The 24,585-nt window shown below is 41.7% G+C and overlaps 2 protein-coding genes across 2 annotated transcripts, besides 15 other annotated features; both read right to left on the reverse strand.

Moving 5' to 3' along the window:
• Positions 1 to 31: part of a microsatellite that runs on past the window's edge.
• Positions 32 to 547: 516 nt separating this feature from the next.
• On the reverse strand, positions 548 to 2,503 carry PVX_117170 (40S ribosomal protein S3, putative). The gene is made up of 3 exons (XM_001615679.1): positions 2,204 to 2,503; positions 1,545 to 1,666; positions 548 to 1,301 (listed from the first exon to the last, which is right to left on the reverse strand). Exons 1-3 carry the CDS (start codon positions 2,213 to 2,215, stop codon positions 767 to 769), a joined length of 669 nt encoding a protein of 222 aa, XP_001615729.1. The 5' UTR covers positions 2,216 to 2,503; the 3' UTR covers positions 548 to 766.
• Positions 1,280 to 1,440: a microsatellite.
• A 319-nt stretch (positions 2,504 to 2,822) lies between the features above and the next one.
• On the reverse strand, positions 2,823 to 23,776 carry PVX_117175 (dynein beta chain, putative; the record flags this gene model as incomplete). Its single annotated transcript, XM_001615680.1, has 5 exons — positions 2,823 to 4,344; positions 4,493 to 19,847; positions 20,100 to 22,097; positions 22,281 to 22,871; positions 23,177 to 23,776. 5 exons carry the CDS (start codon positions 23,774 to 23,776, stop codon positions 3,500 to 3,502), a joined length of 19,389 nt encoding a protein of 6,462 aa, XP_001615730.1. The 3' UTR covers positions 2,823 to 3,499.
• Positions 3,953 to 3,987: a microsatellite.
• Positions 3,986 to 4,032: a microsatellite.
• Positions 4,463 to 4,482: a microsatellite.
• Positions 8,404 to 8,424: a microsatellite.
• Positions 13,586 to 13,623: a microsatellite.
• Positions 13,868 to 13,892: a microsatellite.
• Positions 15,051 to 15,074: a microsatellite.
• Positions 15,878 to 15,912: a microsatellite.
• Positions 16,292 to 16,326: a microsatellite.
• Positions 16,416 to 16,443: a microsatellite.
• Positions 21,012 to 21,031: a microsatellite.
• Positions 23,090 to 23,119: a microsatellite.
• Positions 23,351 to 23,370: a microsatellite.
• Positions 23,777 to 24,585: the final 809 nt, after the last annotated feature.

The raw sequence follows: 24,585 nt of genomic DNA on the forward strand, positions 1-24,585 counted from the left end.
CATTTGGATCGCGCAAGGGGGTGCCTTAAAGAACCCAGAAGAACTACACACAGGATCACCACCACCCCTCTGCTTGGTTCATGTGCACAGACAGACTGAACGTGTTTTCCTCATCACATAATACGCTTCAACGCTGGTTTTGCGAGTAGCATATTACTTCTGCCTAAACAATTTTGCGCCATTTTGGGCATGTTTTTTTTCGCCTCCAAATGTACACCCTCACGTGGGGTGCCCATCTGGGGAAGTACACAAATTGAAGATCCAATTCGTGAGGATAAAAATTTTTCTACTTTTTAGAAAGTCAGCGAGAGCCTTTCCGTATGCTCCGCTGTGGGAACTCGTACGTGAAGTGTAAACTACTTGTGGGTCCTTTTCCACTCGTTCAGTTCACGTTCCATTTATGCCTCTACACTATACAAGTACTGATTTTTTTTTCTTTCCACCTAATGGTAACTTCCCCACAAAATGAAACTACCACCATGTAGGTACACCACGGATGCGCAACTTCTACAACTCACCATTTGCAAGTACCATTAAAAATAAAACTATTTAACCGTTTCCTGAAAGTTATTTATTTTTTTTAAAGTTTAAAAAAAAAAAAAAAAAAATTGCACGTATGCATTATATGCCTATGCCTGTTCACTTTTACGTAGCCACCTTGCCCATGCAATTTCGCACACATGTATGTAGCATACACATAATACATGTAACTGTACGCACGCGCGATGTGTACGTACAGGTGGATTCCTCTCCTCAAATGACCCTTTCACAATGCTTCTATCGTTTCCGTTTTTGGCTCCAGAACAGAAATATTGTCGGGCAAAATGGATGGCAATCCCGTCTTCGAGTCCACAGCAGTAGGCAACATAATTTTAACTTTAATACCAAGGACTCCTTGCTTCAGTTGTGCCGATCTAGTAGCCGTGTTGACAAATCGTTTGGATGGTTCTCCTGTTGATATTAAGTAACCGTCACGGAATTTCATACTCTTAGCTCTCTGGGCTCTTAATTTACCGGACACAATAACCTCACATCCCTTGGCGCCAGACTCCATAATGTGTCTGAGGACACCATAACATGCTCGTCTGACTGCCAATCCTTTTAGTAACTTATATCTGAGTGACTCTGCTTGTGCCATTGCACAGAGTCCTCTGTGCTCTACTCTCTCGGCAAACAATTCAACACTGTTGGTCGATTTGTTGAAGAATCTTTTCTGGACGAGGGACGTCAGTTCTCTAATTCGCCTTCCCTTGTCTCCTAGTACTTCCCTCGTTCGCGTAGCCCTAATTATGACTTCGGTCCTGGGGAGAGAAAAAAAAAAAAAAGGACATAAAATGTGGAGACTTTTATAAGGCACATCGTAAAGGGCATACTCATATGTATCTATGTGCACACACGGTTAACGCAGTTTCATATGAAACGTCTCTTCGAAGCAGCACTTCCAATTGCGATAGAGCAAAGTGGGGATGTACACATGTGCAAATCTGCGGCCACACGTATTAAACCACACGTAGGGCCTCCAGTGGCCGCTCCCCTCTCCATACCTGATCGGTGTGACCCTGACTTCTACACCTGAGTACCCATCCTCGGCTAAAATTCGGGCCAAAAATTCATTCAACTCAGCTTGGAAAACACCATCGTTGATGAACTTTCTCTTTTTCGAAATCTGTAGAAAGGGGGGGAATTAAAAGTGGAGAGAAATTAGCAGCCCATTGAACAGGAGCGGGATTGCAAAGCTCTGGGGGGCACCCCAAAATGTACATCTCAACATGTACGTATCTCTGCACATGTGCATCTCCCGCCTTTCTATCACTCATGTATAAGGAAAAATTTGGTTCTCCTCCACCAAGCTTTGGCATTACAGCAGGCACACCTGAGGCTGCCTATGCGCGTTTTCTCTCTGGATCTCGAATGGTTATTCTTTTTCCACAATGGGGGGAATACGCGCATAGGTGTGGATGTACGCCCCAGTGAAAAGGATAAAAACGGGGGAGCCACTCATGTAACGGTTTGTATTTCCCCCCATTTTTTACGTAAACCATCTGGCCATGCAAAACTGCTGCGTATCGAATATGCGCAAAATGCCGCCAACTCACAGAACGCTCATTTTTATCCTATGTAGGGTAAAAACGCGACTACTGTTCACTCGTCACATGAGTATTTCGCGTATGTACGTATTTTTTTCTCTCTTTTTAAGGCTTACTGGAGCTGACATCTTTTACGCGGGTTTTGTATTTGTTCAAACTGGTTTGTAAAGTTAAAATGGGATTCCGTTCGCAAATGCCACTTTGGAAAACGTTTTTTCAACCTTTGGGAAGTTTGAAGCTTTTCAGCAAGGGCGATTTTGTTAAATGGTCACTTTTGTCAGTTTTTTCGACGGTTTAAATTTCCTCAATTTTATTGCGAATTATGCATATCACATATTACCATCCTGTGGGTTTTTATATTTTCATGCCACTGTTCGTTGGCGTGTTTTTCTTGCCTTTAAAGGGGAACGTTTTTCAAAAAGAAAAATTAATTTTTTTTTTTTTTTTTTTGCGCGAAAGTTCGGAAAGTACGCCGAGTAAACGTGTATATAAATATATCAAAATGTAATTTTGCAGTATAACGCGATGCGCGCGTTCGGATTATTATACGTCCCTGAATGGGCGGATGGGTATCATGTGGCCTGCACCTCTCGCGGAAGGAGGCTCATGTAACATATGTAGTATGCCCGTAGGAGTAGCCTGGTCGAGGGGCATATCACCCTTCGCGCAATTGCTATATATAGGGAGAGCTCTCTACATATTATGCACGTTACAAAAAAGATACACAGAAGTGAGGTCACATAAATGCGTTCACATAAATGTGGTTAAAAAAAAAAAAAATTATACGAATGTTTCGCTCCTTTGCTGTTTACTCTACCCTTTTTTTAAATTAATCAACCTTTTCACGTTTGCAAAGTACGTTAGTGAGGCCAAAGAATTAGCCTGCGAGTGGGATCCCCTTAGTCACTCCAAGGGAACAGTGTCAAAGAGGTAACGCAAAAGGGTACAGCAAAATGGAGCGCGCCGTAACATCATACGAATAAATACTCCAACGTTAATCATGTACTGCGATATGCGCACAAAATTGCAAAAAAAAAAAATGCGCAAAACGGGATTCGCCTCAAAGTAACGGGAAAAAAAATTCATTAAAGCTTTTTTATAATCAAAAAGGGAAGCAATTTTTTTGCAGGTAAATGCAAACGAAAAGGGGTTTGGAATAAATTTTTTTTTCTTCTTCCCATAGGTTGTAATACAACTCTAAGGTGAAGAAAAAGATGTTATTTGTATTTTTTTTTTTTTAAATCCACGCGCTGTTATATTAGATGTGCACGCCAGCTTCTTCTCTATCAAGCGCACAACCTGTTGCTACGACATGGGGATCTTGCGAATGCAAGGGGACCGCTAAACTGCCGAGCGACCAAGGGGGGTATCCCCGAATTGCAACTGGCTATGTGGCACTGGCGCATCCTCATTCAAGCGCAAAGCTGCTCATATGGGCTTCTCCTCCGCGAGCTTAACACTCGTTCGTTAGAAACAAGCGCACGCCCAGCTTGCCCCACTCGGATGGGTTCTTCGACCCTGTGCGCAGTCCAACCTGCGTATGCGTCATGCGGGAAAAAGGGAAAAAATGGAAAAAAAATGGAAAAAAATGGAAAAAAATGGAAAAAAAATGGAAAAAATGTGAGAAAAAAATGGAAAAAAAATGTGAGGAAAAAAAACCTTTTACTGTCCTGCGCAAAACTCACCTTCATCAGGTAGTTCTCCCTAATGTCCACGACGTTCTTCTCCTGACACATGTACAGGGGGCAATAATAAATGTCATTGTCCTCTTTGCTTTTTTTTTTCAATACAACTTTGAGATACACAGTCGGAATGATGAAGTACAAACTGTTGTTGTCCGTCTCCATTAACGTCTGGCTGATGAAATCCCATTTAGCGCCCTGCAGAATTAACTTCTTTATGTAAATGCCCTCCTCGATGCTTCTGCTTTTTAGCTTAATTTCATCCGCCTTGTTAATGGACGTAAATTCAAACGTAATTAAATCATGGCTGATGTCATTCTTTTTTGAATATTCATATAAAATATATTTTAAGATACTTCTAGGGTTACAGAACCCGCCGAGCCAGTGAATTGACAACGCCCCGTTGATGCTCCACTCGTTCAGCTGGTTTACTCTTTCGTTTAAATCTTCAAAAAAGGGAAGTAAATTCTTTTTCGATATGTAAAAGGTCTTCCAGGAGTTTGGCACCAGTCCGTCGCTAAGGTATCTGATGGTTTTGTAAATTTGCTTGTTTATCACGGTTTCGCCTTTGAGCGCTGCAGGGGGGTGGGGAGTAAGGAGTGGGGGTCAGCGGTGAGAAGTGCGCGATGATAGGTGCACCGGGGTAGGTGCATCACGTTAACGGCACCGCGTTATGTGCACCCCGTCTGATGCGCCAGTTTAGCTACCCCTCCCGTGACGTACCGCACTGCACCTTCGCGATCGACCTCCGCACCCGGCGCAGCACCAAGTTGTGCTTGTAAATCTCCTGGCACATGAGGTTGGCGTAAACGTACTGCTCTTGCATGCACTGCTTCTTCATCAAGTCGTCCACATAGACCTCGTGCGGCATGCCCTGCAGAAGCATCTTCGTAAAGGAATACACCTCCTTCTCATTCACATGATTGGGTTTCGCACTGTGGAAATGGTACTGATTACGGTGCAACGAGTTGACGTGAAAGAAAAGAGAAACAATTCCTTCAGAGGCAATTGTATTGAAAGGAATTTCAGCACATGTCTTCTGCCCAAATATCTCCACACTATCATTATGTGGAATTTCTTTCAAGTAATTGTTCAGCACCTTCTCATTCGTCACGTCGTTGGGCAGGTAATAATTGGGGGAGCTGGAAAAAAGGTACTTCCCCTTAAATATATTGTTGTTGAAAAATTCATTTGCGTATATATTCAGCAGCTCCTTATCAAAGGAGTCATTAATTTTGGACCCATAGATAATGTCACAAATGTAGTAGTGGAAATAAGGCCAGTAAATTTCTTTGATATTTTTGTTGAAGAATATTTGCGAAATGTACTTACTCAACATGATATCCTTATTGTTGAAAAAATAATTTTCGCTATTCCATCCCAAGTTGTAAAATTTTTTCCTATTGTTAAGTATTGAATGAAACCAGAACAAACTCAGCATCAATTTTTTATACTTGATTAGCTGTATGTTTTTATTTTCCTCCAATTCCCACTGCTCTTTGAATAAAATTGATATGCTTTTCTTTATGTTGGGCGGCTCTTCCAAAATGACGATGATGCTTTTCTGCAGTAATTCCGTTGGGAATTTCTCATTCGGCAGGGAGGATAGGAAGAGGCGGAAGTTTGGGTGTACTCGTATCGTTCCGCGGTCGATTTGCGGCATGAGGGGGGCATTCCCACCGGGTCCACTGCCATACTCCTCGTCTATCAGCGCACTGTAGGGCAACGAATCGGCTTGCCTCGAATTGAACAGCTGGTCTATATCTCCCCCGTCTATTTGCACACTTTCCAGGTGTCCCTCCCCTTCTGTGGCGCCCCTTCCTGGTTCTTCCAATTTGGGGCTTTCCTCCCGCTGTTCACTCGCTATGTTTGTAACCCCAACGGTGTTCGCGTCAAAACCAATTTCATCAGAACTGCTGCTGAGTGTGAGCCCCGACGTAGTACCACTGCTTAGCAGATTTTCAATAATTTTGGCTAGCTTATGCAAATTATTAACCGAGTTGTGCAAATTAGAAATGAAGAGGATGTGTCCCTTCTCCATGGCATCCCTCAAGTAGTGGTACACATAATGAATGTTCTCATTCGTTAGGGTTAAATTTTTCAACTTTTGGTTATTCTCCAGAGCGTAATTATACACATACTGGAAGGGGTCAAAATTGTTCTTGTAAATAATCGTGAGGGGATCAATACTGCTGGAGGGTCTCAAAATGAATTGGAAGTTCATGTGGTCTATCTCAATATCGTTGTAGGAGACATTAGCGTACACTAAATTTTCTATGGCTTTGTTTAACCTGTCTGGCCTTAAAATTTTGATGATAATTAATTTTTGGAAAGAGTTCAAATTAAATTCCCATTCGTCTGGAAGTACATAGTTTTCTACCTCCAGAAAATTGAACCATCTTCTCCATTCTCTGATTGACTTAACAAATGAGTTGATGAATCCTTCGAAGTTTTTCAGCCTCTCGATGTGCAGAAGGTATTTCCACTTTTCTTCGCTTATCCAATCGTTACCCGGATTTATTACATCTGTAGAATGATCCTCATTTGCTGCTCCACAGTTGCTGTTTGTATCGTCATATTCTGAGTACTCCTTGAAATGGTCCTCTTCTTGGTAATCATTTGGCATTTTCCTATTCGAATTGCACTTTTTCTTTTTGCTTTGTTTTTTCCTTTTGTTGTTCATCGTGTTGGGGGCTCCCTTCAGTTTGTCTGTTTCGCCATCAGTGTTGTTCTTTTGGTTTTCCTCCAGGGTGGTCTTCCCCTCCGGTTCGGTTCCGTCTTTTTTGGGTTCACCTCCCTTCACCTTTCGCGCGCCCTGCTTGGCGGGCTCTCCTGCTTCGCTGCGCTCGCTGCCGTCCGGGTCTTCCCCCTCTCGGTTCGAATCGTCCCCGTTTTGATCGTCTTCATCCTCTTCTGCTTCTTCCGCGTCTTCCTCTTCTGCGTCTTCCGCGTCCTCCTCTTCCTCCTCTGCCTCCTCTTCCTCCTCTTCTTCCTCCTCTTCTTCCTCCTCTTCTGCGTCTTCCTCTTCCTCGCCCTGCTTCTCCCCCTCCGCATAATTGTTCGAATCGGAAGCGTCTTTCCCCGCGGCGGACTTTCCCTCCACGCGGTGCGCCTCCTTTCTCCGCTTGCTCTTGGTCCTTTTCTTCCCCCTGTGTGTGCCTGCGTGGTGGTCCCCCTTGCCCTTCTGGCTGTCCTCCCTGGTGAGTCTCTTCAGATATTTGGTGTGCACCTGTTCACCACTGGCCTCACTGCCGAAGGTGAAGAAGTTGTAATCCTCCTGAGAGATTTTATTTTCAAAAACCATAATTTTGCACAATGAGTAAAACACAAAAAAAAGGTGGTGCTTGTTGGCAAGGGACACTTTAGTGTACTTCAAAAATTCGAAGAAGTAGCTGTTGAACAGAATTTCTTGCCTCTCCGTAGTAGAGCTGGATGAAATCTTTTTATTTTTTTTGAAAACTTCCATACAGTAGGTAAAAAAGGAGATAAAATGGTCCAACGAAAATTGGTAATAATTATTAACATACTTCAAATCATTCAGTATGGTAAACAAAATGGCAACTTTTTTGGCCAACGGTTTAAACATATTTTTATTCATATTCATTCTGCTTATGGTATCATTAACTTCTTCTAGGTGTCCATTTTTTTCATCAATTTCGGACTTAGACTGTAGGAGAATATTAATCAGTTGGTCATCTTCTGTAATTTTCTTTTCACTTTTTGTTATATGTTCTAGGATGTTATTTTCTAATTTTATGATTTCTTTTTTCACTCGGATTAGACGCATGAGACATTCTTTGTTTTCCTTCTCTAAGTTTTTCTCTTCATTCATAATAATCACATTTAGGAGAATGTTGTCTAGGGATTCTTTGTTCAGGCTGAATACGATAACCGTGGTGAGGGTGTAAAAGATCGGCTCCAAACTGAAGCAGTTTTTGTTGGACACTAGGAAGAGTTTGAAGTTTTTGTGGATGTTTAGTCCGTCCAGAAGCTGCAGCTTCATGCGGTAGAGCTTCTCCTCGTAGGCCATCCTGCCTATTCCGCCTGATCCGCTGGCTAAGTTAACGCCGTTAACTGGGGTTACTTGTCCAAGTGCACTAACTGCGCCCCCCCCGCTGTCGTTCGCCGCGTTTTTGTGGCCTGCCTCGAAATCCCCCTGAAGCTGCCTCTTCCTCCTGGCGTACTCCCTTATGAGCGCGTCGTTCGCAGATTGGCACTGCCGTTCATCCAAGAGCGAATTGTTTTCTCTATCCAAAATGAACTTGTTGTATTTCTTTATGGTTAAAAGGAGGATGTCCTCCAAATCCTCATTGAGGTAGTTGATCAGTAGGGACGTCCCACTATTCATACAGTGAATGATTTTAAAAAAAATGTCGGAAGAATGAAAATCAGAAATGATAATCGCTTTTCCATTGTTGAGGTAACTTCTCCTAATCCAGTTGGCAGCCTGGTAGTGAGGATCGACTATCAGCGTGGCTAGAAAGTTGTTGTTAATTAGAATAGAGTTTTCCTTCATGTATATATCGTTAGATAAAAAATTGGTTCTAAATTCGAGGGACTGAATAGGATCAATAAAATAATCCACCACGTTAAAATTGGAGTTAACAAAAATGTGGTTTCGAATCAGCAAATTTAAGCAGGCATCGTAAATTAAAAACTTTCGATCTTCATAATTGAGCAAACCAGTGTAGACCAGAAAAAAGGAAGAGAGAATTGACTCCCCATATATGCTCTTCCTAACCCGTTCATTATCTTTAACGTATTTTTCCCATCTGTTTTTTTCGTCCATTAGATTGAGGAAGAATTTCTCTACATTTTCTATCCTTTGACACGACTCTTCATATGATCTACTGAGTTCGTCGCTCGTTTTGGTGCTTTCATTATGTTGCTCCTGCAGGTGTAGTAAATTTTTCTCAATTTGGTTGAGCTGCTCCATGGTTAGCTCGAGCTCCTTTCTATTCTTGCTGAGTAACTCTTCGGCCAGCTTCAGTCGCAGTCTCTTGGGTGCCACCTCCCTGTACACTTGTGCGTACATTTTTAAGGCGTGAACCCACATGCACAGCGCACCCGTAGCAGAGGAAACCTTCTTAACCGCCTTGGGAGAGTAAATCGGATTTTTCGTAAACTTTTCAATTTTTTTCAGCGTCTTATCAGATATGGAGTCTTTATCGAAGGATTTCAATTTGTTTAAAAAATTTGCATCTCCTAGTTCGATTTTCGCTTGTTCCCAACTTGGGGTTTTATTCAAAATGATCATAACGATGGATAAAGTTTGCATAACAACATCGGGCGGTTTTGTATACGCCTTTACTTCTGATATGCTTTTTTTGTCTAACTGTTCTAGCGACTGGGTGGCAACTTCAAGTTCGGGAATTGCATTTTGTAAATCTTTCCTCGCATCTTCGGCTAGCTTTTGCGTCTCTATCTCGACACTGGATATTCGAATGCTATCTTCTTGTATTTTTTTTTTCTTTTCATTGGATTCTTGTTTCTTTTCCTCTATTTCTTTGAGCAGTTGGGTGCATTCGGTTTGCTTCTTCGATATGTTTTCCTTCTGGAGACTGAGCTGAATTTGCATTTCCTGAATTTCGTTCCTGGCGTCGGCCAACTTGCTCAGCGCCATGTTAATTTTCTTTTCTTGGTTGTTCGTTTCTTCAAATTTTTTTTTATACAACTTTTCGAAGAATTGTAAAAAGTTGAAAAAGTGTTTAAAATTGATGAACTTTTGGATGTTCAGCTTGTCCTGCACAATCTTAGAATTTCTGATGTACTTTATATTATTCTCGGCGTCTTCTTCGTTTTTGTTCTCCCCATCTGCAACGTTTTCCTCGGCTCCATCGGTTATTGTCTTCTTGCTCTGCATGATGATCTTCGTTTGGTTGGAATTCATATGGCAGCTTTCTTTCGTGTTCATTTTGAGGCTGTTCTTAATCTCCATGGATTGTTTGTTTTCCTCCAGTAGAGCATTTTTCGACTTGGTTAGCGTGGAGTTCTTTTCATACCGTCTATTCTGCTCATCCATCTTGGTGACCCCAAAATTTTTCTCCCCTCCGTTGTTACCCCGCTGATAATCGCTAAAGTTTGCATGACTGCTAATCTCGTTGAGGAAAAAAAACTTTTCCTTTTTCTCCCTTTCTAGCTTTTCCTCCAAGTGGTGTAGAACACATTCGAACATTTTCAACGCCGTGTTGTGCAGCTTGCTAAACACATCCACATTTAGGTTATTCCTTTTGAGCGTCTCCTGCGCAATTATATTGTAGGATTCATTTTTCCATGAGCAGAAGTAGTTAACGGTCGACTGCTTCAGAATAACGTTATACTCGTTGGCTATTTTTCTGAACATTTTGCTCTTCAGGGTGGTAAATAAAACGTAGTGGTAGTTTGTCTTAATCAGTTCCTCCACCATTTCGCTCAGCGTATCGAAGTTCTTAAAGCTGATCTCATTCTGAAGGAAAATATTTTTCATGTACGCAATCTCTTCACTGTTAAAAATGTTAATTATATTTACGTTGTTGTAGAGCTCGTGGAGGAATTCCAAAATGTCGTCACTCATGTTGTCGTCCAGGTAGTACAGAACGCACCGCTTCTCCTTCTTGTAGCAGTTGAAAATCGCTTCTTTAAATTTTTTTATGAAATAATTGCATTTTAGTTTTTCTATTATGGACGCGTCTTTGTTTCCGCTTATCCAGGTGGAGCGAAATTTGTTCGCTTCGTCTTTCTCTGCAATGTTTACAACAGGGTTTGTTTGATTTCCCTTTTTCTTTTGCCTCTCTTCAGGGCGGCACTCCCCGTGGGGGTTGGCTCCCTCGATGGTTTCCCCCTCAAGTTGTGCTTCCACACCTACCTGTGCTGCCCCTCCTTCCGATGGGTTAATTGCTCCCTTTTCTACGTTCACCTCGCTTGCGTGGCTTCTTTTCCCCTCCTTAGTGTTAATAGTGCCAAGCAGAGAGGCCCCCTTCGCACTGTACCGATCAATGTCGTGTCCCCCATGGAGCAACCCATCCCCCCGTGGGTCTCCCCCTTTCCCAGCATTTGCATTTGCATTCCCATAGTGGAAATTTTTAATTACATGAATCTTTATTTGGTATATAAAACACGCAATTAGGCAGCACGTGAACTTGCCCGGGCCGCTGTCTCCAATCGATATGAAGTGCTCATTTTCGAAGAGAAAGATTCGGGAAAATTTGCAAATATTTACCATGGCCTCCTTGAAGAGTATAAAATTGATGGGATTGCAAATGTTATTAAAATCGTTGTCGTTCTTGCTCACGAGGGCGGCTATTTCCTCGGACATCTTCTGCGACTTGTCCAGCGAGGCGTTCACGGGGTGTTCACTCGCCTCTGCAGCGGTGAAGCCGTTTGGCTCTGCAGGGGTGAAACCGTTTGCCTCTCCAACGGTGAAGCCGTTTGTCTCTGCAGCGGTGAAACCGTTTGCCTCTCCACCCGTGAAGCCATTTTCCTCCCCACCTGTGAAGCCATTTTCCTCCCCACCTGTGAAGCCATTTTCCTCCCCATTTTCATAGTTACTCCCCCCAGGGTAGTCTTCCCCGTGCTGGAACATCTCATACAGGCTGTTTTCCCTGGAGGCGGGTGGCCGCTTCGCGCTGCGAGAAGGCGTGCCCTTCTTCCCGGTGCCCCCCGCGCGGGCGTCCCCCACGTCTGCCTCGTGATTTTTGAAGTACTCGTTCACCTTCTTGTCATAAGTGCACAGAACAAAAGTGTTGTAAGAAGATACGACTCCCCTGAAAAATTCGATGAGGACATTTTCATTGGACACAGGCTGGTAGAAGAAGTAGGGGTTTTCATTTTTCGTATCGTGAAAATTGTAGGAGCAGAAATAAGAGGTCTTCTTCTTAGGGAAAAGGTAATTATAAACTACGTAGAATTTTTTATGTAGTATATTTTTTAAAATGCTTTTAAATTTTTTCCTTTCATTTTTCAAAATGAGTTGATCTCCAAGAGAGCGAAAACATTCATTAACCCAAAGTCTGAGTACACTCTCTTTCTCTTCATATATGGGGGCCTCCGAAAGGAACATGCCTTTCATTATTTTAAAGATATGCTTCAAGTGGAAGAAGTAATGATAGCAATTTAAGTTGGCTTTGAAATATTTAGCGGTGTCGAAAAAGAGTTTTATGGTTGAGGAGGAGAGAGGTTCCGCCAAATTTTTTATCACTTCATGGAAATTAGAAAATTTATGTCTTAAGAAAACGTGGAAAGTATTTTTCATACACGCCTCGTCCATCTCGTTCAGATGCACCACGTGCAACCGGTTGATCAATTTCCTGTTAAAGGTGGAGGCACATTTTCTGTTATTTCCATATATGAGGAAGAAGAACAAATTCTCCACATTTTTCACAGACCCGTTGTCCTTACTATAGTACATGTTGTAGTCAATGAATTGGTTTAGGAACTCAAAGACGCTTGTATTATTCGTAGAGGTTGCGTTTTCCCCATTTCTGTTTTGCCCCTGTGGATTGTCCCCACTAGGGTTGCTATTCTTCGAAATGCACTTCCTATTAATGTTGAAGTCGAAGAGGGCGTTCCTTCCGCTGCCCTCATAGTTGACATTACCATCGGAGAAGTAGTCCAACCCGGAGGAATCACTCTTTTGAAGATTATTCAAATCGTCGAGGATGAAGTAGAGACACTTCTTATTCCCCACCGGTTTGTAAATATTTCTGCACTTCTTTTCGACCTTCATTTCAATTTTTTTTTCGAGCTTATTCGAATTGCAAAGCTTAGAAATGAAGGTGTAGTAGCTGGAAATGTCCTCCTTCACATAGGGCAAAATGTTATACTTCATGAAGAACGTTTTTCCGCTGAATTTGTTTCCAATGAGAAGTACGTTCTTCTTGTTGTACATTAAAATGTTGATGATATTTTTTTTCCGCAACGATTCTACATTTTCTATAAATATATTGTCATTGAACTTTTGGTGGAAATATTTCTCCTTTGTTTTTTGAGTCCCATTTTGGGTCAGATTATCCTTCTGGTTGTAAATATCTTTCAGGGAGGATTTATTAAAGCTCTCGATAAAGTTGTCGTTCAGGACGTTGTAGTCCTCCTCATGGTGCCCATTCTGGAAGTTATTTTTATCCCTTTTATTATTTCTATAGGAGAGTAAGTTGTCCGAAAAGTTATTATTTGAGAAGCTATTATCCGAGAAATAATTGTTAGAAATATTTTTGCTGTACGTTTGGAAGAGGTCCGAATCGAGGTAGTTATTATTCGAGTAGACGTTATCCTTCGAGTAGTCGCTAAACATGTGGTAATTGTCCAGCAAACTGGAATCGTTCATATTGTTTGCATTTGTGTGTATAAAATTGGAGTGATAAGTCTGAAAAACGTTGAGCGTATTATTATTATGGTTGTCACTAAATAAATTGTTGTAGTTTATGGTGTACTTGTTGAAATTTTTGCTAACGTGCAAATTGCTGCTGAGAAAGAATTTGTTAAAGTCCGTCTCGGGGTTGATCGTTTCGCTGAGCTGATTCATGCTCATATATTTCATGGAGCTATCATTCTTGCAAAAGTTGTAATTGTCGTAGGAAAAAAACTTCTCCTTCACGTTCGGCAGGAAGTTATGATTCGTGGTGATCAGCTCATCCCACAGCACCCAGTTAAAGTTGTTCTTGCTAATTATGTAGTCGAAAATGGTGTGCAGGTGGGGGAAGCTGTTGTCTATGCTTTTGATCAGGAGGTCCAGCGACTCCTTGCTCTTGGGGCACAAAATATTCGAAAAGGTGTAAATAATAGATTGGAGAAATAACTTTTCTAGGCATAAGGAGGGGTTCAAATTTTTGGGGAAATTTTTATCGTACAAATTGCACAGCATGTCGTACAGCTGACAAATGGAAATGATAACATTTGCGTCGCTCACGTCGATAATTAGGTTATATTTATTCCTCTTAGCATTCATAATTTTTTTTATATACTTGTTGAAAAAGCCCTGCACCAGGTTTTTTTCCTCCACGTTGGGGAAGTTGCTCTGCAAGTAACTCTCGATCAGCCACTCGTAGTTGAATTCTTCCTCATTCATGTAAACAATTTTGGACCGACTTATAAAAGAGGGGGCGGAATTTTTTAAATTTTCTATCTCAAAAAATATGAACACATTGTCTGCAAATTTTATTCTATTTCCGTTTATTAGCGTTAGCACTTTGTTTTCATCCAAGAGGGAGTGCAGCGGTTCAGTCGTCAGGATATCCAAGGGCCCATCCAAGATCAACCACTTTTCATTCAAATTGTTAGTATTCTCGAAGAGCCTTTTCATTATTAGAGACAAAATGCCATCTTCGTACACCTCCTTCTCGGAGTTGTAGTACCCATACAGCTTCTTCACATCCGTCGACATGGGGTTAAAGACGGTGATGTCTATGGAATAGTCATTCGTGTGGATGTTCTTCTTATACTTGTTCGCAAAGTCGAGTAGCGCCCCCGTCGAATTTTTGCTCTGCATAGAATGGGCGCTGCTGAGTTTGCTCAACTTTTTGACGCTTCCGCTGAGGCTACTGTGGCCGGTGCTGTGGCTGACCCCGTTGCCGCTGTTATTTTTTCCAATCATGCTTGCGTTTCCCTGATTTTTGTACTTATTAGAGAATAAATTCACCGGGTAAAGCAAATTGTAGCTCTCGTACGTCCCCTTACTGTTCAGCGAAGCGCTCGAAGGGACGTTATTTATTTGGTTCATATAGGCGAAGTCGTCCATGGGGCGGCTTATCTCACCATTGTTGGTGGTGCCATAGCCGCTCTCGTAGGGGGAGACCTCCTTGCCATTGCCCTCCCCCTCATGGCGCAGGAACTTCCCATCTTTGCTATCATTCTCCATCGAGTTGATGACACCCCCCCTTAAAACGTTGGCATTTCTGGCAATTTCGCAATAATGCTTGAAGATATTTATAATGCTCGTTTTCCCTGTGCAAGACCTCCCCACTAGGACAATTCCTTTATTCGTTTTTTTAATTTTGTGTAACTTTAAAATGCTATTTATGTAGTAGTCGTTTATGGTATACCCCATGTTGCTCATAATGTCTGCAATAATTTTCACAGAAAGGTCATTATTTTTGTTCTTTTCTGTTTTTTTTTTTACAAGTGGGAATAATTCCTTGAGGAAATTGTAAAAGATGTCCAGATCGTCCTTCAACAACTTAGATTCGTTAACCTCCACCAGGGCGTCGTAAATAATTTCCTCTTCACTTTTTATTTTATTGTTTGAGATAAAATCTTCAGACACTAAATTTAAAAACTTCTTTATTTCTCGCAAGTCAATTATGTACTGTTCCTGCTTTGATAGAAACTCGTACAGTAGGCTGTAGCAGATGTTAATTTTTTTGGATAGCTTTTTCGCGTTTTTAAATCCAATGGAGGTTAGGGAAAATTGGCAAATAAGATAAAAGTTGGGGGGCTTAAAGGAGAACTCCTGAATCACGTTGTTGTAATTTTCTAGCGAGTACAAGCAGTTGTCATTATTTTTGCACAGCGTGAGGTAGATGGAGCAGTTGTTTTTTACCTTGATGTGTTGCCCTTCGAAGAAGGCGTGTCCGCTGCCTACTGGTGAGTGGAACTCCAGGGAGAGGCTTCCCTGAGGGATGCCACTGCCAGTACCGCTTCCATTGTTGCCACTGCCAGTACCGCTTCCATTGTTGCCACTGCCAGTACCGCTTCCATTGTTGCCACTGCCAGTACCGCTTCCATTGTTGCCACTACCAGTACCGCTTCCATTGTTGCCACTACCAGTACCACTTCCATTGGTGTTTCCCCCTTTGTGAGCCTCGGAAAGACCCCTCGACTTAACGCACTCGCCGGATTTATCACCCCCTTCTTTGTTCACTGGGGCTGCAGAATTCGCCTCCTTCGAATTTACCCTCACGCTGAATTGAGAAGCGTTCTTTTTCTCCCCTTTGGAGGATGCAGCGTCCTGCGCTTCACTACACTGCGTGTTCAATAAGTGGTTACCAACCTTTTCTGCACCAATGGGAGGTCTCCACTTGGCCATTTGATGGTAAGAGGATATGTCCTCGTAATTAAAATACTCCTGCTGACCGTCCGCACAGCTACTGTCAAATTGGAACTTCTGCACGATGTGCTTGATGCACCTAAATTGTTCAACCACGATGACGATTACATTTTCGTCTATTCTGTTGAATTCGTCAAAACAGCACCAAAATCCTGACTGCAAAATGCCGGATAAAATATTCCCTATATATTTCGACGTGTTATTATTGTTGCAATTTATAGATATAATATTAGTCCCAAAAATTCTGCTAAAATCTTTGATGGTCTCACTCTTTCCAACACCCGTTTCGCCCTTTATAGCATTCACAAAAAAATTGTCTAAAGAAAACAAACAGGAGTAGAAGCACTTCTCGGTCAGAGGGGTGATGACTAGCCTGTTTGTATTTCCTTGGTACTCATAGGCGTATTTTTTCTTATTATTAAAATAGTGTAAATATAGCGTCATCGATTTATTTATCATCAGATTTATCGTTTTAAGGTACTTGAGTTGTTTGTTATTTTTGTTGGCTAGATCAGCAGCGCTTAGATTATCTGCCTTGAGGGCATCCTTTGCCGCTACGCTGTCGGGGGGTTCTCCCAGGTGATCTTTTGCGGGTTTATTTCTCTTGGAAAGGATGCCTTTTTGGAAGACTTTAGCTCCTTCTCCGGGGGGGTCCCTCTGCTCTGCTTCCACGTCGGCTTCGTCTGTTTCGTCTATTTGGTCTGCCTCCTCATCGTCTACTAGGTTTGCTTCCTCCTCATCGTCTATTTGGTCTGCGTCGTCCGCCTCGTCTGCGTCATCCGCTTCTCCCACTTCTCCCACATCGTCCTCCTCGTCTGCTTGATTTTCTTCCCCCTCTTTTCCCTCCTCCGCCGCTTCCCCCTCATCTTCGTACTCGTCCTTTTCCTCGTCTGCCTCATTTTCGCCCCTATCCTGCGGCTCCTCCTTTTCCAGGGGGCCTTCTTTCCCCACTCCTTTAGCGCCTCCCTCTGCAGCAGTTTTTCCACTTACACTTGATCGGTTGCCAACCTTCCTGCCGCCTTTACCGTCGGTGAACTTTTCCCGTTTCGTACATTTCCCCACCGCAGTGGATCCACTTTTGCTACTGACAGGTTTGCTCCCTGGGAGGTGCGCTTTGCTCTTGTTCCTCTCATTTGTGCTGACTGCCGATGCTGCGTTCGACTCGGTCGCCCCGGTTGAAGAGACCACCCCGATTGAGGAGACTACCCCGTCGCCGACATGGGTTGCACCCCTAACGTTGGGCAAATCCTGCTCTAGGTCGTGCCTACTGCTGCCCTTTTTGTAGGCATTTTTTGCAGCACCTTCTGCAGCCACACAGTCTGCCTTTTCCGCTGCATCGTTGGATGAAAAGCTTTTCTGAAAATGGGAACTCTCGTCGTACTCATCCTCAGACAAAATATATTTCAGCTGGCACATCCACAAAAAGTTGTCATTGCATTCTATTTTATTTTTGATCAGTTTTTCTGCCACATCTTTGTAATAACTTTCGAGGATGATCAAGGCGCTGATTTTGATGTAATTTTTTTTATCCTTGATCGTTTTAATTAAATCTGTGAGGAAGAGGAGCTCCTTATGGTTTTGCTTCTTCATTTGGTTTACAAAAATGTGCGATCCTTTGTTAATTTGAATTTGAAAGTGCTCATAATCGTTCGTAAAATTGATGCACTTGCTGGCCAAAACGAGCTGCTGAGGGTTGTTCAAGATCCAGTTTTTTAAATTTTTTTCTTTCAACTCTAGCTGCACATTTACCAAATCGAGCTTCAACGTTTCGAAGATGTTTTCCTCCAACTTATTCAGAATGATAGTGGAGGATTCATAATTTAGTTTCATCTTGTTGTGCAGTTTTATCTTCTCTTTGTATTGGGAAAAAATATAGATGTCAAAATAGGAGGAAGAGTTATTATCTGCGTTGTCTACATTTGAGATGCCCTGCTCAAACGTGTTTGGGAAGTCCTCCCTTTGGCATTTGTCCTTATTAAAATTGGAGGTACTTTTATGAGTCCCCTTTTTGTAATTAAAACTGACGCTGCTTTTGTTGTAATCGTGTGCAGTAACACATTTTGAGTTATTTTTTTGAAAATGCATTTTTTTTTCTGAGGACACAAATTCGATCGAATAAATGGAGGAAAATATTTTCTGAATTTTTTTTTTCAAAAGCATTGGATTTTTGTATATGCCGAGTATTTCTAAAATTTCTTTATTGGATAAGAAGTAAAATCTGGGGAAGGAGCTTTTCTTCTTCTCCAAGTAACTCTCCAAAGATTTCTCTATAAAGTTTAGCTGCTTTTGTATTTGCAGAAAAGTCCGCACATTGTTACAGTTGTTAATCTTGTCTAGGACATACCCATTTTGGAATCCCCTAACCATTTTGACAAACCTCTGATTGCACAGGTTGTACTGCTCGTATATCTTATTCAGGTGTGGCTTCATTTCGTCTGAAGAGGACAAAATAGACTTTAAGTACTCATTTTTGTTCTGAATGAAGAAGATAATTTCTAGGTTGTCATATAGGTTGCCTAATATTCCTTCCCACTTTTCCGTTTTTTTTAAAAAATTTATGTCAAAGTTGTAAATTTTGATGTTATTCAGCAGGAAGAGATCCTCATTGATGTTGTTAAAAATTTTTTCTGTGTCCTGGATTAGCAGAGAAGATTTACAATTCTGTATAGATAACTTCATATTTTCATATTTGCTTATAATTTTTTTTAAGTTGTTTTCTATGAACATCTCTTTCTCTGCGTTGTTGTACAGGATGGTGATGAACTTTATTTCTTTATATAACTTTTGCTCTATGATATCATGTAGGGTGATGTTGCTGAGGTTCCACTGGACAGATGTCTTCAGCTCTATTTCTTTAAAGTGCCTATACTTCATGCACTCGTTTGTTAGTATTTCCACGAGGATTAGGGAAAACTTGAGCTTCCCGACGTTGTTTTTTAGCTCTTTGTAGATCTCCCAGGTGTTCCTTCTTTTCATATTTATTAAGAACTGCTCGAAGATGTCCAGGAAGTTCGTTTTTAGCTGATTTAGGAACGATTTTATGTTTAAATTTTTGGCTTCCTGAGCAGCTATTTGGTTACCTCTTCCATATTCTTCCTTTTCTGCATTCGCCTCATCCTTTTTGTGTCCACTGGGGTGGAAGCCAGCAGAGTAGCTGCTCTCCAGTTGGTCTGGTTCTCTATCCATCTCTTGGTCTCTAGAAATGTCCAAGTCGCTTTCGGATGCCTGCTCCTGCTGAATAAACCCCAGCGTGTCGCTCAGGTGTTCCTTTTTATACTCCCTCACCAGCACAAGCAGATCGTTCACTATATCGTATAGGAAGAATATACTAACGTTCTTAACAAAGTCGAAAACGGTTTGCCAAAATTTGATCATCTTCCATATGCTCTTCAGATGGTTTAGGTCTACCTCCATGTCATTTATCTGCTCATCACACACGTCGTCTATGTTGAAAAGACTTATTTTATTCTTCAGTCCTTCCTGCATCTGTTTGATGCTCTTCAATTCGTCCTCATAAAAACTGATCATGTCTAGGACGTCATTCGGGTTGTTGTCAATACTTATTGGCATTTCTTTATAAAAAACTAACTTCTTCTTTTGCCACAGTTTGTTAAATTCGTTGTACGCATTTTTAATTTCATTTTTCATTTTTTCCTTAGTGTCCAGATACATGGTTCTACTCTCCTTCAGTAGCGCTTCAAATTTGTTTGACAGGGTGGAAGAGGTCTTCAATTTCATTATCTCATCTTCGTTTAATTCACCTTTTAATTCTATCAGTTTTAGGTAGTCTTCTTCTAAAACTTCCAATTCCTTTTTATGTCCTGCGTAGTTCCTACTGCAGTGCTCCAGGAGGGCGTTGTGTTCTTTCAGGTCGTTTATGTCCACAGCAGTTTTGAGAAGATTGTTGCTGTTCTCTTTAAAGAAGGCGTGCAGCTCTTCTAGCTTCCTTTTACATTTTGCGCTTATGTAATCCAGGAATAGGTCTTTATACTTTTTGAAGTCCGCCAGCAGTTCCTCCTTCAGCGTGCTCAGGTTTATTTCGATGAAGAGGATGATTTCCTGGAGGGGGGAGGCGGAAAAGGGGTCTCACATGAGTGTGTAGAGAAGGATCCCCAGAAGGGGGGGATACCACTCCCGAGGCAGCAGCATTGGAACTGCAACATTTGGGGGGTGCTCTGCAGTGCAGCGGAGCGAAGCGCATCGAGGGGTCTATCAGCGTAGTTCTCCCCCTCTAGCTGATCCGTTTGGCGGCCCGTTCCCGGCCCATCGTGCACCCCCGCTTCACTCGCTTCATCTCCTTCGCTACCCCACCTTATCAATGTCCTGCTTTATATTTTCCTCCAAATTCCTGAACACGCTTATCTGGCTGTAGACATACGTCATGGTGTCCTCAGCCGAGTGGAGGCTGTGCAGCAAGTCGTCCTCATTCAAGCTGAGGAGCTTCAAATTGTAGTGCTTGAGCCACTTTATTTTTTCCTTCAGCTTCTCCATAAAGTTGACGTAGATGTTGTTAATTTGGCTGAGCAGTTTGCTGCACTGGTTGTTATTATCATTTTTCTTGAGCTGATTTTCCTTGGCGTCATTCTGCATATCCTTATCGTTCGCATTTGTAGTGCTGAAGGCGAAGGCCAGTTTTTTCTTCACCTGCTTTTGTCTATTTTTGAAGATGACGACGCTGAATTTGGGGAAGCTAAAAAATATATCGGAAGCTTTTTTGTAAATTTCGTCCGTGAGGTTCTTTGCAGACTGGTGGGAAAAGTCATACACGAGTTCCTTTTTGCTATTCAACGTTACATAGATTTTAAATAGGGGGTAGTTCTCCACCGCGTCGTTGCTAATTTTATCGGTCAGCAATTTGTAGTAGTTGTATAGGGAGACCTTCACCGAAATGAAGTACTTCTCCTGGTAGTTCCTCTCAATATTGGCGATGTAGCTCTTGAAGGCATTTAAGCTTTTGTTAGAATATTTTTCAATATAGAGAAGAATTTCTTTCAAAATTTTAACAATGTTAGAGTGTTTATCTCGTAAAATGCTTCTTATCCCCTCGAGGTTGATGTTCTGGTCTTCTTCAAACTCCTCCAGTGTGTACGTTCTCTTATCATCAATAGCGATGATGGATATTTTTTCTATTTCGTTGAGAATGTCTCTTATCTTTTCATCGTTCTTCTTGAAAGCGGCAATGATGGACTTTATGTGGATGCACTCATTTAGGAAGTTGAAGAGCACGCTCAATTTTATGTTGTCCTTATTCCAGTTGTACTTAAACACGGTGTTCTCAATGTTAGAGAACATATTTCTGAGCACGTATTCGAATATTTTATACTGGTCGCTGCTCATCATCATGCAGATGTTATTGTAGTTTCGGACGAGTCGGTTTACATACTCCTTGCACGTTTTAAGTCTCTCCTCATGAAAAGATATTTCGATAATCACATTAGGGAGAAATATCTTTTCGTCTTTAATTTTTAGCCAAAAGTTCACTTCGGAGAGCACTTTCTTTATCTCCATATTGTAGGTGCTCTCCAGGTACTTCTCCTTCACCTTCATGAGGATGGAGTTATCCAACAGCGTGTTGACAAGCGAGTTATTCTTCTTCGTCGCAATAGTTTTTAACTCATTTATCCAAATGTTGTTAATCTGTTTTATGTACGTATTAATTGAATTCTGCAAGTTGAAGTACTTTTCGTAGGCAGCTTCTTGTTCCTTCACCTTTGGGAGGTAAAAGAGTCTATTCAGTTTGTCAAACGTTCGATGCAGCTTTAGGCTGATATTTTTGGCGAGCATGACACAGGAGGAGTGGTATTCATATCTGATGTTGTATGAGAAATAGTTGAATGGGTTCTCCAGGAAGTTGGCAAAATATTTGGAGTACGTGTCTACGTACTTTACAAATTCGTTCCATAAATCTGCCACCTTCTTATTCATGAAGGACTTTATATTTTCTGTGATCGCTAGGGTGTAAAATTTGTCAAACAGAAAAATGGTCGTTTCGAAGTTGATGGAATTTTCAAACGATATTTTAATTAAGTTGATGAATATACTTTCTAGCACCTTTATCATTTCCTTTGTCTTTTTAAAATCGCTGCTCCATTCGTTATTTTTTATGCTCAAAATGTTGTACTTTAGGTTTCGGATTCTGTTTATCTCATTGAAGAAGGTCAGTTCGATGTCGTTGAACCCTTTTTTGATTATGTGGTAGTGCTCGTAGCTCAGCGTTTTTATGTCCTCCTCCTTCACGCAGAACAGGAACTGCTCGCACGCGAAGCAGATTTCTTTCAAGTCTGTGCACTTCTGCTTGAAGGATGTTATCTGCCAGGGGGGGGGAAGTCAACAGGGGGGAAAAATAACGTAGAAGGGTCATTTGGCCTAGTTATACTCCACAAAAAGGGGTGGAAGTCCACCCTAAAATGTGCGATACGGCGGGGCGCACGCAAATAAGAAGTAATAAATTAGGCCACGCGCAGGCGGGTCTACCCCCCAAGACGCACTTACATTGGACAGATTCATCTGCCGCATGATGGAGTCGAAGGGGGAGTTTCCCTCGCTCGATCGGCTAAACGACACGTCCACCAAATAGTTCCAGTAGAACACAAAGTTGATGCACTCGTCTAGCGTCTCGGACAACTGCCTAACCTCCCTAGTGTACATCTTAGAAAGGTCTATATAATTATGAAGCTTCTTAATGAACTCATTTAGCAGAAGCGTTATCAAGCTGTTTATCTGGTCCGAATCTTTGTAATATTTCGAAAAGGTAAAAATTAATTTCAGCCTATTTACAATGATGGGCAAAATGTTATACACATGGTCGATAGAGACATCATCATCCAAATTGGTAAAGGGTTCCTCCAGAATTTTTAGCGCCTTCAGCTTCTCCTCCAGCTTTTCACACTTCTCCCTTATCTGGGTCATCAACCCGTTGTACGTTTTTATATTCGAGCAGTTATTCTTCTCCAAAACGTTTAGGATGCAGTTTATGGCATCCAAGTTGAGTTCTTCCAGGAGGTCCTTTAAAATGCTGTGCTTTTTCTCTACGTCGGAAATGTACTCACTCAGCGTCAGGTAGTTTATTTCTTTGTCGTAGATCTGCGCACAGGGGTAGGGTGATGGGCACACGTATGCTCATGCAGGGCGGCTATAACAGAGGTAGTCCTCATATAAGGCACGACTCTTTGTTGGACTGCGAAAGATGCATATCGTCGCAAAGGTTGGACCATCTGCCGATATGGCTTAGGGTTAGGTTTGCCTAATCGTCCAAATGCTCACATGATGGTGAGTCTTTTGAGCTTAAGAGAAGAGCCGCTCCCCCCGTGCGTTAAAAAGGTACATAATAAAAATGCATCACCATGGTTGGATTTTTCTCCACCCTCCTTCTCTCCTAACAGTCTTACATTGCTGAACAACTTTTGGATGTCATCAATCCAGTGGTCCACCAGACTTTCAAGCAAGTGGACATAATTCTTGTCAGCGGAGAACAAATGAATCTCCTCGACTGAAAACTTCGGATAGTAAATTAATTTATTTTTGGAAAACAGCTGCGTTATGTACGTCATAAATTCGATAGTCGTAATGTTAAAGTCGTTTTGTATGTTTATGGGGGAGCTATTTTTCATGTCCAGCATGGGTATAAACACTCGGTCCATTAAATTTAAAATATTTTCCTTCATTTTGCAGTTCACCTTGTTGTACAGTACCACGCTATCTATATTTTCGTGCGTTATTTTTTTGCTGTTAATTTTTAGGAACAAAATGTATTCATCAATTTTTTCTTCTACAATTTCGCTGGAAAAGTCAAAGCAGAAATTTAGCTTGGTCTCCTCGTCACACCCCATCAGGTGTATAAACAGTATCTTATTACTCCCGCTTTGCAGCCATTTTTGGACCACCTTGTTGTAACTTTTGTTCCATAGGCTCTCAAAGCTGTACTTTGAGAAACTTATTTTGTTCTCCATCCATAGGGTTATAAACTCTTCACTGATTTCTTCCTCCATTTTGTAGATTTTTTTCTTTTTAAAAAATCACCATAAACAAGTTGTGAAGGTTTTTTTTTTTTTTTTTTTTCCTTTTTGAAGTGTAGACTAGTCACACTGCATGGCTACAAATGGCTCATTTTAAAAGCTAGCTGTGTAGGAAGGTGTGTGTGCTTATGGGGGATACACTTAAGTGTGTTTCTATATAAGCCTACCCACGTGCGTAAACACGCGCTTGAGCGAGCGCCTCTCCATTAGCACCCTCAAACAGACAAATGTGCATACGGATGAGCGACAAAAATGGGGTCAAATCGAGGGGGACTCAACATCGCGGGGCACAATACTAGCAAGCGCCAATTTTGCTCTCCAGTAGAGCACGCAAAAGGGAGAAAAAATTGGCGAAGTGACCTCTTGTACCTTGTGAAAGACACAAAATGTGATTGAACGCGGAAGCCTCTTAATCATCGCATGAGGAAAAATAAATGTCCGACATTTTTTCACCTAGGTAGAAATTACTGGAAAACTCCCCCCCACATGTACTTGTTATCTCTTTGGGGAGGTATTATAAAAAATTCCGTCCAGTACCGCTATGTGCTCCACGGGGAACGCACGCGTGGCGCTTTTTTTATTTTTACACATGAACAGGGGGAAAAAAAAGAAGCGAACGGGGAGAAGTAAAAAGGGAAGCAAAATAGGGAAGCAAAAACGGAGCAGAGAAAAGACTCCAAATTTTGCCGAAACGTAAAGTGTAAAAACGATAACTGGCGATTTCCTTGCATAAGCATAAATTCACTAAAATGAGAAAAGGCTCCCTAAAAAATAGATGAGGC

Source organism: Plasmodium vivax, chromosome 12 (assembly GCF_000002415.2).
Source record: "Plasmodium vivax chromosome 12, whole genome shotgun sequence".
In the NCBI taxonomy this organism is placed as follows: domain Eukaryota; phylum Apicomplexa; class Aconoidasida; order Haemosporida; family Plasmodiidae; genus Plasmodium; species Plasmodium vivax.